Source organism: Chlorocebus sabaeus, chromosome 21 (assembly GCF_047675955.1).
Source record: "Chlorocebus sabaeus isolate Y175 chromosome 21, mChlSab1.0.hap1, whole genome shotgun sequence".
Taxonomy (NCBI): domain Eukaryota; kingdom Metazoa; phylum Chordata; class Mammalia; order Primates; family Cercopithecidae; genus Chlorocebus; species Chlorocebus sabaeus.
The window spans coordinates 102410753-102430199 of NC_132924.1; the positions used below are offsets into that span (position 1 = coordinate 102410753).

Genomic DNA, 19447 nt, shown 5'->3' on the forward strand with positions numbered 1-19447 from the left:
CCTGGCCAACATGGTAAAACCCCATCTCTACTAAAAATAGAAAAATTAGCTGGGCGTAGTGGCAGGCGTCTGTAGTCCCAGCTACTTGGGAGGCTGAAGCAGGAGAATTGCTTGAACCTGGGGGGCAGAGGTTGCAGTAAGCCGAGATGACACCACTGCACTCAAGCCTGGGCAACAGTGTCAGACTCTGTCTCAGAAAAAGAAAAATTGAAAGATTGGTAATAACCTAAATGCCTACTAATATAGGGCCAACTGGTTAAATAAATTATGGTACATACTTGCAATACAATATTAGGTAACCATTAAAAAGAATGAGGCAGTTATTTTCAACTGGAGAAAGTCCACGTAAATCACGGAATTATAGAATGCTCAGGGCTGAAGTGATCTTAAAGATTAGCTAGTTCAACCTCCTACAAGAAACAAGGAAAATGATTTACCTAAGATCATACTGTCAGGGATGAGGCCATAATCCAGGTATTCTGGTATCTATTCCAATGCTGCTTCTACAAGGGGATACCTTCTCTCCCATGTTATTCTTTGAGATACTGAGGAATGCAAGGCTTTTTATGCCTCTACCGTATTGAAAATCAGGATGAAGGAAGCTCACAGTAGAAATACACTTGCTTATCCCATATGTTTTGTGTTTCCCTTGTGTCTTAAAAATTTAAAACTCTGGCCGGGCACGGTAGCTCACGCCTGTAATCCCAGCACTTTGAGAGGCTGAGGCAGGTGGATCACCTGAGGTTGGGAGTTTGAGACCATCCCAACCAACATAGAGAAGCCCCATCTCTACCAAAAATACAAAATTAGCTAGGCGTGGTGGTGCATGCCTATAATCCCAGCTGCTCAGGAGGCTGAGGCAGGAGAATCACTTGAACCCAGGAGGCAGAGTTTGCGGTGAGCCGAGATCGCCCCATTGCACTCCAGTCTGGGCAACAAAAGCAAAACTCTCTCTCAAAAAAAAAAAAAAAAATTGAAAGTCTGCCTGTCTCTCTTAACCACACAAGATATAATGTCTGTAGAACTTGGTCTATTTGGGGCAGGCTAGACTAGCTGATGCACTAAAGCAAAAAGTCCCATAGAAGTTTTCCCTAGAAGCAGACAGATGGTTCTCCTGGGCCAATGTTGAACATTTACTATAGGATGGAGAATATTATTTATAAATAATATTTCTGTTTTTTGAGATGGAGTTTCTCTCTTGTTACCCAGGCTGGAGTGCAGTGGCGCGGTCTCAACTCACTGCAACCTCTGCCTCCTGGGTTCAAGTGATTCTCCTGCCTCAGCCTCCCAAGTAGCTGGGATTACAGGCACCTGCCACCATGCCCAGCTATTTTTTTTATTGTTTTAGTAGAAATGGAGTTTCACCATGTTGGCCAAGCTGGTCTCGAACTCCTGAACTCAGGTCTCGATCTGCCTGCCTCGGCCTCCCAAAGTGCTGAGATTACCTGACCTATAAATAATATTTCTGACCTATAAATAATATTTCTAAATAAGAAATTTCCCTGAAACTTTTTGGCTCTCGGTATTAGGTATTAGGAAAGCCTAATACCCTCAAAAACCTCAGATGTTCATTCCACATTAGCTATATGCCTGTGTTGCTTCAAATTAATTTGAGGGAGGAGGAGGTAATTTTCCATTCACCAGACAGCAGCTCACTTCTACATGTCATCTACTCCTACATTCTCCTATCACATTGTGGATGTGAGGAATTTCCAAGATGTTAGTTTGGCTGTCATGTGTGCTCACTGATTTATATAGCTTCTGACACCAGTATGTATTTGCAAGCCCCAAATTCACATAAGGACTCATATTTTTATTTCTGAAAAATGTTTCTATGAGTAGATACCTGCTTTTAATCTGACATCCATCTGTTGTCTCTGGTTAGGTGTTCACAAACTATCAAAAAATAGATAAGAAAAATACCTGATTAGAATAAACCATCTGCCATTTTTCCTTCCATGCTGAAGAATTAAGCATCTGACTGTAATATGGTTTGATAAAGGAGGGTTGAGGTTGATTTAAAAAAAAAATTCAATTATAATAGATATCAGAGCCATCCAACATAGTTTAAAATCTACGAGAATTAGACCTAATCCTAATAATTACATAGTTTATATAAGTGCAAAGTACTTGTATATAGGGGTAAAATTCTCTCATCTCTTTTCTGATCCTAGAGCAATAAGCTACACAAGAAAACTTGCTTGAATCAGGTTCCTGTGTTCATGTATCATCTTTCTAACCAACACATGCTGTAGATAGAGTCTTCCAGGATTGGCAGCTGAGGGGGTTTTCAAATTGTGGGCTTTGGAGACCTCAGTGTGTTAAGAAACAGGAAGGTGAGGAGGTATTATTTCATACAGGAAGGCCTCACCTAAACTGACCAACATTGACTTCCAGGCTTCTGTGGGAATTAAAGCCTTGTAGGTATTAAGATAATGATGGATGTTCCCTATTATAGGAAGCTGGAGACAACAGCCAGTTCTGCTGGAGGAACCTCTTTTCCTGCATCAACCTCCTGAGGTTGCTCAATAAACTGACCAAATGGAAACATTCCCGGACCATGGTGAGTGTGGTTTTACATCATGGAGTTGTCCATCTGACTGAATTTTTAAAAGATCACTAGTAAATTTTTGTGTGCTGCCTGGTTTGTGATCTCCATATATAGACACTGAATGCTGCATGAGATTTAGCATCTTACAATTCTGGGCACTTATTCTATATTAGATGATTACCTATCAGTCCATTTCTTTTCAGGGGTCCAAATCTCAGACCCTCCCTCAGGGCAACTCTAGCAGGGAAACTAGCAATGTTGTTTGGATTACACACATTCCCAAATGATACAAGTGCAAGGTTTATCATTGCAACATTGTTTATAATAATGAAAGCTTGGCTGGGTGCGGTGGCTCATGCCTGTAATCCCAGCACTTTGGGAGGAAGAGGCAGGAAGATAACAAGGTCAGGAGTTTGAGACCAGCCTGACCAACATAGCGAAACCCCATCTCTACTAAAAATACAAAAATTAGCCGGGAATGGTGGCAGGCATCTGTAATTCCAGCTACTCAGGAGTCTGAGGCAGGAGAATCACTTGAACCTGGGAGGCAGAGGTTGCAGTGAGCCGAGATCATGCCACTGCACTCCAGCCTGGGCGACAGAGCAAAACTCCGTCTCAAAAAAATAATAATAATAATGAAAGCTTGGAAACAAGCTAAATGCTCATTAAGCAGGACCAACTGGTTAAATAAATGATGGTATGTCCTTATAATAGAATGTTATGCAATCATGACAAAGAATGAGCAGCCAGGCTCAGAGGTGCATGCCTGTAATCCCAGCACTTTGGGAGGCTGAGGCAGGAGGATGGCTTGAGCCCAAGAGTTTGAGATCAGCCTGGGCAACATGATAAGACCCCATCTCTATTAAAAAAAAGTAAAAGAATGAGGCAGTCCTATACTGATATGGAATGATTTTCAAAATATATTCAATAAAAAAAAAAACAGGTAAAGAACAGTGTGGCAGGATATGTAGTTGGCTACCATTTGTGTTAAAAAACAGAAGTAGGCTGGGTGTGATGGCCCATGCCTGTAATCCCAGCACTGTGGAAGGATCACTTGAGGTCAGGAGTTTGAGACCAACCTGACCAACATGATGAAACCCCATCTCTACTAAAATTAGCTGGGTGTGGTGGCGGGCGCCTGTACTCAGGGGAGGCTGAGACAGGAGAATCGCTTGAACCCAGGAGGCAGAGGTTGCAGTGAACCGAGATTGCACCACTGCACTCCAGCCTGGGCAACAGAGTGAGACTCCATCTTCAAAACAAAACAAAAAAATATAAGTAATGTATGCATACATAGAATTATCTCCAGAAAATAAAAAACTGTGACAGTGGAATTGATATGTGTGGCTGACAAAATTTTCTTTTCATTTTATACCATATGCTTTGAATATTGAAAACTTTGAATAATAAAATATGAATGGAATAGTTCTCTCTCTCTCTCTCTCTCTCTCTCTCTATATATATATATATATATATATATATATAAAATTTTATTTTTTTGAGACGGAGTCTCGCTCTGTCACCCAGACTGTAGTACAGTGGCATGATCTCAGCTCACTGCAACCTCCGCCTCCTGGGTTCAAGCAATTCACGTGCCTCAGCCTCCTTGGTAGCTGGGATTACAGGCCCATGCCACCACACCTGGCTAATTTTTGTATTTTTAGTAGAGATGGGGTTTCATCATGTTGGCCAGGGTGGTGGGTGATCCACTGGCTTCAGCCTCCCAAAGTGCTGGGATGACAGACATGAGCCACCGTGCCCAGCCCCCCTATATATTCTTGAAGATTAGATCTAGGTAGAGCCTGGACCATAGATCCCTGAAATCTCCCCAGGGATTTCTGAGGCTAGCTAGGTTTGGTTTAATTTGTCTGTAAAGTGGAAATTCCAAGAAACGTTAGATGTTTATCCCACCCCTCTTTCAATGAACAGATGCTGGTAGTGTTTAAATCGGCACCAATCTTAAAGCGGGCCCTCAAGGTCAAACAGGCCATGCTGCAACTTTATGTCCTAAAGCTGCTAAAGATACAGACCAAGTACCTGGGGCGCCAATGGAGGAAAAGCAACATGAAAACCATGTCAGCCATTTACCAGAAAGTGCGTCACCGCATGAACGATGACTGGGCTTACGGGAATGGTGAGTCTTCCCAAAGCTCTTAACTTCCTGGAGTTTCCTGGGGTTTAGACAAAACTAAATAAATATTTATCACTCCTCTTTTGGCATGAATTGTTACATATTTTAGATGAAAAAGTATGTGATTATAGGTCAGGCATTAATACACCAAACTTTAAGGTTATGCCTCAAATTCTAATATGTACCCTTGTCCTATGTAAACTACGAAAATCCATTTTATAAAACAAGTAAATTGAGAGATAATTGCCTTTCCAAAACATTCTTTTAAATGGCAGCTTTCTCCAAAAGAGTTTTTAAATTAAAACAATTTGTTATTATTACAAAGCAGTTAGGAAAAAAAAGATAGAAAATATAAGCAAACAAACATTTTACTATATTATATTTATGCCGTATTTGTACTATCCAGAAATTGCCACCATTACCATCTTATTGTATATTCCTCCAGATCTTTTTCTATACATATATGTGCATATTTTATTAAAATGAAAGCAAGTTATGTATGCTATTTTGTAATTTTCTCTTTTAACATCATCTCTACCTTTTCATGTCAGTACATTTTCATTTCATCTAATGAAGTTCATATTCACAATTTTCTAGTTGTCCCAAAATGTACTTTATAGTGATTTTTCCAAGTCAGAATCCAATCCAGGACCACAGGTTACATGTGGTTGTTATACATATGTTAATTATTTTTGTTTTCTGGTTTTGTTTTTTTTTTTTGAGAGAGAGGGTTGCTCTGTCACCCAGGCTGGAAAGCAGTGGCATGATAATGGCTCACTGCAGCCCTGACTTCCTGGGCTCAAGTGATCTTCCCAGCTGCCAAGTAGCTGGGACTACAGATGCATACCACCACCACCACACCCAGCTAATTTTTAAATTTTTTTTGTAGAGATGGAGTCTCTCCCTATGTTGCCCAGGCTGGTCTTGAACTCCTGGACTCAAGGGATCCTTCTGCCCTGGCCTCCCAAAGTGCTGGGATTACAGACATAAGCCACCGTGCTCCCAGTCTCCCCACACCCACCATTAATGCTAACTAATTGAAGACCTAGGCCAGTTGTCCTGCAAAAGGATTTGTCTGTTTTCTTCTTTGTGGTGGTATCTACTTTATTCCTCTATCTATGGTATTACCTGTAAACTTGAAGTTAAATCAAAAGGTTTGATGAATTCAGTTTAAACCTTTTTGGCTGTAGTATGTTCTAGGTAATCTTGGGAACTGTACATTGCCTCACCTCAGAAGGCAAGATATTTGGTTGAACTACCAGAACTTGTAAGATTGATCAGAGTTTGGAAAAATTTGTTTTGGAGAGTTTTTTTATTGTTTTGTATTTGACGATTATTTCCATAATTGTATTTGATGATTATTTCCATAATTGTATTTGAGAATTTTTGGTAATGACTTGTCTTTGCTGGGTTTGTAACCTGCTTGAATTTTAAAGGATGATGCAGTGAAGAGTTCAGAGAACTCTACTTACTTACCTGGCAGGGAAAATACCATGATCGTGATTTTCCCAGGACAAGGTTTATCCATTTTACTCCAGATATGCTGACCCCTGGACAAGGCTTTTCCATTTTACTCCAGATATGCTGACCCCTGCTATTCCTCCAAATGTGGGAAACTCAACTGCATAATTTGTGGTAGTGAGGGACTATCTTTTCACTAAAAAAGGGTTTAGAGAACTAAAGGAAATATATGATAGGCACATAACAAGCCAGGATGCAACTTCTGCTATAAGACATAAAGCACAATTATCTATTAAATTATTGTACATTTTTAAAACATGAAAATGTTTTATCCTGCAAATGGCACATCTGTTGTTGCTGCCATTATGAGCCCAAATTCACACTACACTTCCTTATGATAAACCCTTGCATGTGGGACATGAGAGATCTGGAGATTTGTATCTTTAGCCCTGAAATAAGTGTCTAAGTGAATAGAAGCAAAACAGATTATCTGTTTTCTGTTTTTACCTTCATTGAATATGTCACCTCATCATCTTAAAATAAGCTGATATATAGATTTATCACATGCTGGAGGAGATTCCACAGAATCAGGAAAGTCTTCAGTAATTGGTCCATTCTGATTCTCCATGTTATACCCCTCTTGCCCCTTCCCATTCCTTGAGAGCTGGCTACTCCATTCAGATGGCACTCTCATCCCCTAGGGAAAGCTGCATACAAGGAATTTAATTACCCTTTTGGGAAATATAATACATATAACTAGTAATACATAAAGCTAGTAAGAAAGGGAAATAATGAAAAGGAAATAGAATAGAAGAAGTCCACCTCCCTCTGGGCCCTCATTTCCTTTCTCATAGGTAACCACTATTACTACTTTCTAGGCTACCCTTCCAAAGGGGCTACCCTTCCAAAGGTAATTTCTGCATATACAAGCTTATGCAGGTGGGCATATGTGTATTTTTTAAACCTAAGTGTTAGCATGCTGTATACTTACTTTGTACATTGCTTTTCACAAAAAAAAAAAAAAAAAAAAAAATTTCTGAGCAGTTCCATTTTTGGAACCATGATCTGTGGTAAGAGGAGCAGTGTCTTGCATTAAATGTATTTTTCTTCCTCTCTTTCCAACACAGACATCGATGCCAGGCCATGGGACTTCCAAGCAGAAGAATGTACCTTGAGGGCCAACATTGAGGCTTTTAACAGCCGTCGGTATGACAGACCCCAGGACTCTGAATTTTCACCTGTGGATAACTGCTTGCAGAGTGTGCTGGGGCAGAGGTTGGATCTGCCTGAAGATTTCCACTATTCATATGAGCTCTGGCTCGAGAGAGAGGTGTTTTCACAGCCCATCTGTTGGGAGGAGCTTCTCCAGAATCACTGACTAAGTTCTTGTCAACAAGCATCAATAGATGGAGGTCAGCTCCAATAAATGGTGCTCTGCCTACCCTGTCCATACAGACTTTGTTACCAGTTCTAGGAGTGCTTGCCACAGGAAGATCAGCCTAAGAACATCCAGTATTGTTCAGGGCTCTTCTGGGGGCTCTTGGTCCTAGAGATGGTGCAAGGGTGGGATCCTGAATCACAACAAAATGATCAACTTGCCCTGGGGTCAGTTGGGTGCCCAGTTGGCCTAGGAAATCTTTTGGTGGATCAGTCCTAGACAAGCTCTTTGGTAGGACCTCTTCCTGCTTTAGTCTTGGCTAGAACCAGGCTAGCCTTTGCTGGCTCTAAAGGAGGAAATTTGTTACAGCATTTGACCCATGGCATTCATCACAGATAGTGGGAGGTACAAGTCATAAAATAAGGAGAAAGTTTTCTTCTTGCTCACCCTGGATTCCTAGGACTTATCAGAGATTTGGAAAAACCAACTTTGAAATTAAGTTTGCATTTTAAATTTCAAATTTGGACAGCCTCTTTCTAAAATCATTAACTCTAAGATTATTTTAGAGCACCTGCACCTTCTTTGTGAAGGATGATGATTTACTATTCCCTCAATACTGCATGTTATAGAAAAGGGTGTTGTGTAAAGTGTTTTTTTCCTCATTCTGTAAGAGATCTATATTCAATGTGAAAATTATTTCCTTGTGTACTCTGTATAGGGCATGGAATGCTCTGCCATTTTTAAAGAGCCACAACCAATATGAAATATTCAGGTCCTTTCTAAGGATGTTTCGTATTTTTCTTAAATGACTCCAGTCTTAAAATGGCTGAGCACACTGCAGAAAATTATCCTTTTCATCCAATTCATTTTTTAAATGACAAGTTAACTACAGGAGGCTTTATTTATTCAGATGGTATGTCCACTTGTGCTCATGATCAATATATTTTTCTAATTGAAAAGAACAGTAAGAGCATCACAGCTTATCATTTTTCTTTTTCTCCAATGTTGATTAATGATTTTTTTCCCTTTTATTGCTAACAGTTTCAAAGTGTCATGTGGAGATTTAGCAATACTGTTTCTACCTAAAAGTATTGCACATTTCATTGAAAATGTAAGAATTGATGTACCAGCCTCTTTATATTTCTCTTTTATAGCAAAATCACATACTTCTCAAGACAAACAAGGTTTTTAAAAAAGTTTCTGATTTAGTTAGGATCATATGTTTTTGTTTTTGATTTTTGTGGTTTTTTGTTTTGTTTGTTTTTTTGTTTTTTGTTTTTTTGAGACTGAGTTTCGCTCTTGTTGCCCAAGCTGGAGTGCAATGGCACGATCTCGGCTCACTGCAACCTCCACCTCCCGGGTTGAAGTGATTCTCCTGCCTCAGCCTCCCAAGGAGCTGGGATTACACCACCATGCCTGGCTAAGTTTTTGTATTTTTAGTAGAAACAGGGTTTCACCATGTTAGCCAGGCTGATCTCAAACTCCTGACCCCAGGTGATCCGCCTGCCTCAGCCTCCCAGAGTGCTGGGATTACAGGCGTGAGCCACCGTGCCCGGCCTCTTCAAGCTTTTTTACTATAAATGTTGCCCCTCTTCCCCAACTTAGGCACTACTGAATCTTTTTATGATGGCACCAGGTCACTTTATGCTGGGAGATCTAGTCAAAATTTGTTTATTTACTCTGCCCCTTGTCAACCACAGTATAATTTGGAGGATGTGAATAAAATACTTGACAGTATCCAAGGGAGCGATACCAAAATCTAATAAGTAAATTTTGGATTTTACTTCTTTGTGCTTTAAAGTACCAGGATTTCTGTCTTTATGGATAGGTCTTGGAGAATGTAAGTAATGGATGAAACTTTTTAAAATAATTTGTAAATTTTACCTAAGTAGGACAGTAGTCCTTATTGCAACCAAAATAATTTACTGAGCATGACTCCTGTTAATTAATCTACGGTCAGACTAGTATGATTTTAATATGATTTGAGTAAAAAGATAATTTTCAAGGAAAGAGTAATTATCCATCAATTTCTTTTAAAGCCGGATAGTATTCAATTTATGTCAAGAACAAAGAAGTTGCCCTTTTAAAAGCATTTACATGAATGCTTTTTGAGGCACAGAAGTGTGCTAAGCTTTAACATTTTGTATTTATTTACAACTCTTCTCTAACGGAAGGTTACTTCTCAGTGCAGATGGAGAAACTGAAGCATTAAGGATAAATGATTAGTTCTCAATCACATCATTTTTTCACAGATTTGCTGGGACTAGCTTTCAGGTATTGACAGCCAGCCCCATATATTAAGGTAACCAGCTGAATCTCCCAATTTAAGAATCCATGTATGTGGTTAGGAATAAATTCAAATTCACCAGTCTCCAATGGCGATTACTTTTACTACATAGAAAAACATTATTTGAATGACTTATAGAGGATTTTTATTTGTGAATATTTCAGTAAAGTTTGGGTTGATTGTTGATAACACTGTTCATCTACTGAAGCACTTTAATAAAAATAAAATGAACTGGAATTAGAAATTTGGTGTTTAAATTCTTCAACACAAGAGAACCTCAAAGTCAGATATAGAAAGGAAGGATATAGGCCAGGCGCAATGGCTCATGCCTGTAATCCCAGCACTCTGGGAGGCCGAGGCGGGTGGATCACCTGAGGTCAGGAGTTCGAGACCAGCCTGACCAACGTGGTGAAACCCCGTCTCTACTAAAAATACAAAATTAGCCAGGCGTGGTGGCGCATGCCTGTAATCCCAGCTACTGGGAGGCTGAGACAGGAGAACTGCTCCAATCCAGGAGGCGGAGGTTGCAGTGAGCCAAGATCGCGCCACTGCACTCCAGCCTGGGCAACAAGAATGAAACTCTGTCTCAAAAACAAAGAAGGATATAATAAAGTTAGTATATAAAATATTATTTTACCCCCAGAGTGTTCCCTGAGGCTAGACTATGACAAGCAATAACTCCAGATCTTAGTGACTTGACAAATGTTTCTTGTTCACGGGTCTGGGAGTCAGCCGCGGCTCTGCTCGACTCAGCTTGGCTTGCTTGGCTTGGCTCTGCTCCACAGTCGTCTTTTTTTCTTTTTTGAGACAGAGTCTCACTCTGTCACCCAGGCTAGATTGCAGTGGCGCTGTCTCGGCTCACTGCAAGCTGTGCCTCCCAGGGTCATGCCATTCTCCTGCCTCAGCCTCCCAAGTAGCTGGGACTACCGGTGCCCGCCACCACGCCCAGCTAATTTTTTGTATTTTTTAGTAGAGACGAGGTTTCACCGTGTTAGCCAGGATAGTCTCGATCTCCTGACCTCGTGATCCGTCCACCTCGGCCTCCCAAAGTGCTGGGATTACAGCACAATCTTTTTCTGGCACTAGACTGATGGAATAGCCCCTACTTGGGACATACACTTTTTATAGTGAAGAGCAGGAGCAAGAGACAAACCATACCATGCAAGCACATTCAAAGCTCTTGCTTGAATATGGTGTAAATCAAATTGTTCATATACCATTGACCAAAGCAAATCATGTGGACAAGCCTAACATGAGACTGGAGAAGCATACTCTACCTACAGAGTGGTAAACATGGGTGGTATAATACTCTCGTAGTAGAGAAAGTGAATTGGTCATGAATATCTGCTCCTATATTACACACAACACACAGCCCCTCCTCAAGGAAGACCAAAAATCTTATCCAGTCATGTGAGACCTAAATTCTAGGATCTCATCTAGATGAAGGTGTAGATGAAGTTTTTCTTGATCCTGTGACTTGTTAACTTAAACAACAAGATATGTCTACCTAAAATGAACAACAGAGACCAACTCTCCAAAGCAGAGTTTATTTGGGAATAGCAGGGGATTGCAATCTGGGATATGTATGCTATAGCTGACCACAGGCTCATCCAAAGGGGTTGTGGCAAAGGGGAAGCTTTTAAAAACAAAAAGTCCACATAAACTGTTTTGAAACAAAGACCATTGTTGCAGGAGTTTGTTGCAGGAGTTGGCAGTAGCTCATGGGTGGAGACAGTCATTGTTAGGTAAATATCCTTGTGTAAGTGGCTTATCTAGAATACTGTGGTTTTGAGGACTTTTTTGCATAGTTCCCATCACAGGCATACTCAGATGAGGGCCCCTCCTCCATGACCTCAAGTCCATTTTGTTTGTTAGAGTTTGACATTAGTGACTCCATTTTGATAATTTCACAGTTAATGCATTGTGGTGATCATTTCACAATGTATACATATATCAAAACATCAAGTTGTACTCCTTAATTATATAAAATTTTTGTCACTTTGATATCCAGGCTACATGAAGTATAAACCTATATGAAGTATAAAACTTGCCACACTGGGACTCTGGGAACATTGGTGATAAGTGTGTGTTTAGGGTGGTTTGTGGGGGCAAAGAAAGTCTTGACATTATTTCAGAAATCCTAGGTACACCAATTAACATCTGCTTTACCTACAATAATAGGTCCAGGTCAGACTTTGATAATAGTGTTAAGTGTCATAGAATGTTTTCTGTAGTAAAAGAATGTTTTACAAAATACAGAATTTGCTATAAACATTTGTGAAACACCCAGTAGGTTCTTTAGCAGCTGGTACTATTCTGACGTATGGTTAATGCTAACACATACAGTTGGCCTTCCACGTCCATGGGTTCCACATCCATGGATTCAACCATTGTGGATCAAAAATATTTTTAAAAGTTGCTTGTGAGGCCAGGTGTGGTGGCTTATGCCTGTAATCCCAACACTTTGGGAGCCCGAGATGGGCAGATCAACTGAGGTCAGGAGTTCAAGACCAGCCTGGCCAATATGGTGAAACTCCGTCTCTACTAAAAATACAAAAATTAGCCAGGCATGGTGGCTCATGCCTGTAATCCCAGCTACTCTAGAGTCTGAGGCACGAGAATTGCTGGGAGACAGAGGTTGTAGTGAGCCGAGATCATACCACCGCACTCCAGCCTGGGCGACAGAGTGAGACTCCGTCTCAAAAAAAAAAAAAGAAAATTGCTTGTGTACTGAACATGTAGAGTCTTTTTTTTCTTGTCATTATTCCCTAAACAATACAGTAAAATAACTATTTACATAGCATTCACATAATATTAGGTATTATAAGTAATCTAGAGATTATTTAAAATATACAGGAAGATGCACATAGTTATATGCAAATACTACCTACCATTTTATATCAAGGACTTGAGCATCCAAGGATTTTGGTATCCTTAGGAGGTCCTGGAACCAATCCCTCACAGATACTGAGGGACAACTATATTGTCTTCGTCTGTTTTCTGTTATAAGACTACCAGAAATTGCATAATTTTATATAAACAATAGAAATTTATATGGTTTACAGTTCTGGAGGTTGAGAAGTCCAAGAGCATGGTGCTGGTATCTGGTGAAGGCCTTTATGCTGCATCATCCCATGGCAGAAGGCAGAAAGGCAAGATAGCACACTAGACTGAACTAGGAAAAGGGGGACAAACTCATCCTTTTATCAAGAACCCACTCCTGAGAGAATCAACCTATTCCCACAATAACTCCATCAATCCCTTCATGACTGCAGCATCTTCATGATCTAATGACTTCTTAAAGGCCCCACTTCTCAACATGATTGTGTTGGGAATTATGCTTCCAACACACAAACTTTGGGAGACATATTCAAACCACAGCACTTCTTTTTTTTTTTTTTTTTTTTTTGAGACGGAGTTTCGCTCTTGTCACCCAGGCTGGAGTACAATGGTGTGACCTTGGCTCACTACAACCTCTGCCTCCCAGATTCAAGCAATTCTCCTGCCTCAGCCTCCCAAGTAGCTGGGATTACAGGCATGCGCCACCATGCCTGGCCATAGCACAAATTTTATATGATGTTTTTTGACATTAGAGACCTCAAAAAGACATTTGAGAGTAAAAATGGCTATAGTATGATTTTATTATCTATACATTAAATATAAACTTTATCTGCCTCTAAGTCTCCTCCTTTCCCATTTTCTCTGAATGAAAAAAAAAAAAACTAGAATGAAGAGAATAATTTACCTCCCTTATCTCACCACTCAACACAGATTGTTTATATGGTGGTGATTTAACAACATAAGGAAATATGTAATCTCTAAAACAGAGTAGAACAAATAGATCAAAGCTCTGTTGATATTGGTAAAGCATTGTAACAACATGCAAATTATTTCTGGAAATGTTGGTATAGGTAAGTCCCTCATGTGTTTGGAAAACACATGAGTTACCCTTACAGCTGATATGTTTTTATTTTTCCAATAGTGAATTTTCAGTAACCTCTGGTATTCCATTAGAATTGCTGGTCTGGGGCCGGGCGCGGTGGCTCACGCCTGTAATCCCAGCACTTTGGGAGGCCAAGGCGGGCGGATCACAAGGTCAGGAGATCGAGACCATCCTGGCTAACACGGTGAAACCCCATCTCTACTAAAAATACAAAAAATAGCCAGGCGTGGTGGCGGGCGCCTGTAGTCCCAGCTACTCAGGAGGCTGAGGCAGGAGAATGGCGTGAACCCAGAAGGCGCAGCTTGCAGTGAGCCGAGATTGCGCCACTGCACTCCAGCCTAGGCAACATTCTGTCTCAAAAAAAAAAAAAAAAGAATTGCTGGTCTGGAAAGTTTATAGAAGTCCTGAGCACCTTATACCTTCAAACACCTTTCTAAGTGAATGAATTCTCAAAATGTTTGCCTATTCTAATATTCTCCTTAAAATGTTAAACCTTAATACTTGCAAACAAATTATTCTGCAGAAATATGTTGAAATGGGCTGTTTATGTTCTCCCCAAAATACATATGTTGAAATGCTAACCCCGGCCGGGCGTGGTGGCTCACGCCTGAATTCCCAGCAGTTTGGGAGGCCAAGACAGGTGGATCACCAGAGGTCAGGAGTTCTAGACCAGCCTGGCCAACCATGGTAAAACCCCGTCTCTATTAAAAATACAAAAATTAGCCAGGTGTGGTGGCAGGTGCCTGTAATCCCAGCTACTCGAGGGGCTGAGGCAGGAGAATCGCTTGAACCCGGGAGGCAGAGGTTGCAGTGAGAGCCGAGATCATGCCATCACACTCCAGCCTGGGGGATAAGAGCGAGACTTCATCTCAAAAAAAAAGAAATGCTAACCCCTAAGTTGACAGTATTAGGAGGTGGGGCCTTTGGGGGATGATTAGGCAATAGGGACAGAGCTCTCATGAATGGGAATAGTACCCTTTTGAAAGTGGCCCAAGAAAGACCGTTAATCCCTTCCACCATGTAATGACACACCAAGAAAGCACTACCTATAAGCCAGAAAGAAGACCATCATGAGACACTGAATCTGCCTTGATCTTGGACTTCCCAGCTTCCAGAACTGAGAGAAATAAACTTCTGTTGTTGATAAGCTACCCAGTTTACGGTATTTTATTATAGCAACCTGAAGAGACTAAGACATGTTCTTGAGCTGAAAGGGATCTGAGGTTACCGAAGCCAGTCTCCATCCAATGCAGGAATTCTTTACTAGCATCCCCTAGGCGCTTATCTTGCCTCTAATATTTTTACTGACAAGAACTTTACTACTTCACACTTTCATTAGTAACAACTGAACTGTCTATGACAGAATTAAGTGACTCAATACAATACTATCTTTTGGTATTATCTGGGCCAGAAGAACCAAGATTACATTTATGGAATCCAGAAACAAAACTTTAGCTATTAGTTGCACTTTCTTCCCCACTGTATTAGTTTCCTAAGGCTGCTGTAACAAGCTAGCAGAAACTGGTGGCTTAAAACAATAGAAACTTGGCCAGGCACGGTGGCTCACGCCTGTAATCCCAGCACTTTGGGAGGCTGAGGTGGGCGGATCATGTGAGGTTGGGAGTTCGAGACCAGCCTGACCAACATGGAGAAACCCCGTCTCTACTAAAAATACAAAATTAGCCAGGCGTGATGGCGCAGGCCTGTAATCCCAGCTACTTGAGAGGTTGAGGCAGGAGAATCGCTTGAACCTGAGAGGTGGAGGTGGCGGTGAGCCAAGATTGCGCCATTGAACTCCAGCCTGGGCAACAAGAGCGAAACTCCATCTCAAAAAACAACAACAACAACAAAAAACAAAAAACAAACAAGTAAAAACTTATTCTCTCTCTCTCACTTTCTTTTTTTTTTTTTTTTTTTTTTTATGAGACAGAGTCTCACTCTGTTGCCCAGGCTGGAGTACAGTGGCACAATCTCAGCTAACTGCAACCTCCACCTCTTGGCTTCAAGTGATTCTCCCGCCTCAGCCTCCCAAGTAGCTGGGATTACAGGTGCCTGCCACTACGCCCAGCTAATTTTTTCTATTTTTAGTAGAGATGGGGTTTCACCATGTTGGCCAGGCTGGTCTTGAACTCTTGACCTCGTGATTCGCCCACCTTGGCCTCCCAAAGCGTTGGGATTACAGGCATGAGCCACCGTGCCCGGCCAATTTATTCTCTCTCACAGTGTGGAAGCCAGGTGCCTGAAGTCAGGTGTCACTAGGAAGGTGCTCCCTCAAAAGATGGGAGAATCTGTTCCCTGCCTCTTCCAGCTTCTGGGGGCTCTGGGAATTCCTGGGCTTGTGGTGCATCACTCCAGTCTCTGCCTCTGTGGTCACAATTCTTCCTCCCCTTCTCCCTCAAAACTCCCTCTGCTTCTCTCTCATAGAGATGCCTGTGATTGTATTTAGGGCCCCCTTGGATGATCCTCCTCTAAAGATCCTGAACCCAATCACAGCTTTGGCCGTATAAGGTAATATTCAGTTTCCTGGGATTCAAATGTGTAAAAATCTTTTTTGGCGCCACCATTCAACCCACTTTACCCACTAACACTCATCAAAAATCTAACAAATAGCAACACTGATTCACTTACTCCCTCTCTGTCATCATTAGTAGTGTAAGGCAAGTCCCAGAAGTTATTTTTAATTGAAAAATGCTTGCAACTGTAAATGTAGTCAAAGGAGATTCAAGTAAAGAAAGATTTTCTGGCTTGGGTAGGGTATATGCCATGAAGAAGCAGGTATCCAGTTGAAGAATACACTTCTGTATTTATTGATATTTAAATTAAGAATATACAGGTTAAAAATTCAGAGGATACAAGAGTACGCAATGAAAAACGTAATTTCCTCCTGTCCAGATCCCTATCTCGTTCCCCAGAAGTAATGACTACCAATATTGTTTTATCCTTTCAGAAAACTTCCACAGTACTCATCCATCTCCTCCCTACCAACATTGTTTTTTACACAATTGGGAACACAAGACATGCTGTTCTATATTTGTCTTTACCATTCGTCTTGGGTATCTTTCCATATTAACATTCTCTCATATGACTATAAATTAATATACTCAGTTAATAATATATGATTTTAATTACTTAATAAATAAGTCTTCCCTAACACCACCTTCGAATACTTTTCACCTAAGAAGGGTATAGAGGGGAAGAATCGTGTGTAGCGTGTGTGTGTTGTGGTGGGGATGGGGTTAAGGGAGATTCACTCAGTTCCTGTAGCAATAGGTCAAAACAGTCGACATATCATTTCCTTCCAGCAGTTCTGGTTATTCAGACTCCCAAATCCTGTAAATGTAATGAGACGGTGCCCGAGTGTGCTACGGGGAGGTGTTCAGGCTGTTTGCTCCTTTAGTAATTAGCCAGATTTAAATCTCAAAAATCAAGAATTGTAAATTTTTACTTTTATTTTATAGAAAAGAAAATAACCAAAGTCTTTCTAGGGAACCGCAAGACTACAAAAGTCATCCCACCTCTGCACAAACACCTTCAGGGAAAGTGACTTCTTTACTAAGTAAGACAGTGCCATCTGTCTCCTTGCCTCCAAATGGAAACATTACTTCAAACACTCTGTAACTTTTTGTTCAAATGCTTAATGGAACTGGCAGGACAAAGATCTTCCATGTGGATGCCTGTGAAAATATGTCTTTGCCAGAAGATAATATTTTACCCAGAAAGGCAGTACAGCATAATGGCTCAGATAGAGGGTGCCAGACCCAACTTGGTGAGCTATTGTATCACGCTCTGCCTCTATTAGCTGTGTGATATGCGACAGATGATTTAGTCTCTCTATGCTTCAGACTCCCCATCTGTAAAGTGGGGCTAATATTCCTACTTACCTTCTATGGTTGTATTAAATGAGTATACATGATATGTATATATAGTGCTTAGGAGAATGCTTCCTAAATATGAGTGCCCAGTAATTACTATTATTTTTCCTACCTCATTCCCCTCCCTCTCAATTCCCCAACAAGAATAATAAATAGCATTTTAACTCTCTAGATCAGGGATTGGCAAATTAACAGCCCATGGGCCAAGTCTAGCCTACTACCAGTTTTTATACAGCCCATGAGCTAAGAAAACATTTTTACATTTTTAAATAGGAAAAATCCAAAGAAGAAAAATATGTTCTGACACATGAAAATGAACACAGATGTGCTCATTTGTTTACATGTGGTTTGTACGGTCATGCATTGCTTAGTGATGGGGATACTTTCTGAGAAATGCATCATAAGGCAATTTCGTCCTCGTGCGAATACCATAGAGTGCACTTACACAAACCTAGATGGTATGGCCTCCTGCACACCTGGACTATATGGTATAATCTATGGCTCCTAGGCTACAAACCTGCACAGCATGTTACCGTACTGAAGACTGCAGGCAATTGTAACACAAGAGTGAGTATTTGTGTATCTAAACAGAAAAGATACAGTAAAAATAAAGCAAAATACAGTAAAAATGGTAGACCTGTAGAGGGCACTTATCATGAATGGAGACTGCAGGGCTGAAATTGAGTGGTGTGTGAAGGTGAAGGCCTAGGACATCGTTACATACTCCTGTAGACTTTATGAACACTCTACACTTAAGCTACACTAAACGTATTTAAATTTTTTAATTCAATAACAAATTAACCTTTGCTCACTGTAACTTTCTTACTTTCTACACTTTTTAATATTTTTAAACTTTTTGACTCTTCTGTAATAACACTTAGCTTAAAACACACACACATTTTTGTGCAGCTGTACAAAAATATTTTCTTTCCTTATATCCTTATTCTCTAAGCTTTCTCTATGTTTAATTTTTTTTTAGTTTTTAAACTTTTTTGTTAAAAACTAAGAAACAAATACATTACATTAATCTAGAGGCCTACACAGGGTCAGGATCATGAAAACATCACTGGGTGATGAGAGTTTTTCAGTCCCATTATAATCTCATAGGACCACTGTTGTATATGTGGTTCACCACTGACCAAAATGCCGTTATGCGGTAAATAGCCTATAACTGCTTTTAGGCTACATCAGCACAGTTTAATAGTTGTAAAAGAGGACATAGGGCCAGGTGAGGCGGCTCACACCTGAAATCCCAGCACTTTGGGAGGCCGAGGCAGGTGGATCACGAGGTCAGGAGTTCAAGACCAACCTGGCCAACATGGTGAAACCCTGTCTCTACTAAAAATATGAAAATTAGCCAGGCGTGGTGGCAGGCTCCTGTAATCCCAGCTACTCAGGAGACTGAGGCAGGAGAATTGCTTGAACCCGGGAGACGGAAGTTGCAGTGAGCCGAGATCATGCCATTGCATTCCAGCCTGGGTGACAGAGCAAGACTCTGTCTCAAAGAAAAAAAGAGGACACAGGGCCCACAAAGTCTAAAATTTTTACTCTCTGGTCCTTCACAGAGTTTGCTGACCTCTGCCCTGGATATGGATGACTCCTCTCCTAAGTCTGCCCCAGCTGGCCTTGCATCCCAACGTCTTGCATTCTCACTGCTAGGACTCTAGTGGGTGACCAGAGGAAATTACCTACAAAGAGCGGTTTATTTTTTCTGTAACTTCTTATTTAATATAAGGGCTACCAAGGGTGGGGCTATCATGAAATGAATCCAGTGATATACTATTGCACTTAATGAAATAGAAAGAAAAAGAGAAAGAAAAAAAT

General features: G+C 40.7%; 1 protein-coding gene across 1 annotated transcript in view; it reads left to right on the top strand.

Annotated features, from left to right (window-relative positions):
* Positions 1-10040, top strand: part of STRIP2 (striatin interacting protein 2) — a 56648-nt gene extending 46608 nt beyond the window's left edge. Inside the window, exons 19-21 of the mRNA XM_007982886.3 lie at positions 2459-2563; positions 4481-4685; positions 7271-10040. Coding sequence (XP_007981077.2) covers positions 2459-2563; positions 4481-4685; positions 7271-7521 — 561 coding nt within the window. The 3' untranslated portion in view covers positions 7522-10040. The remainder of the gene's footprint in view (positions 1-2458; positions 2564-4480; positions 4686-7270) is intronic.
* The last annotated feature ends 9407 nt before the right edge of the window (positions 10041-19447 follow it).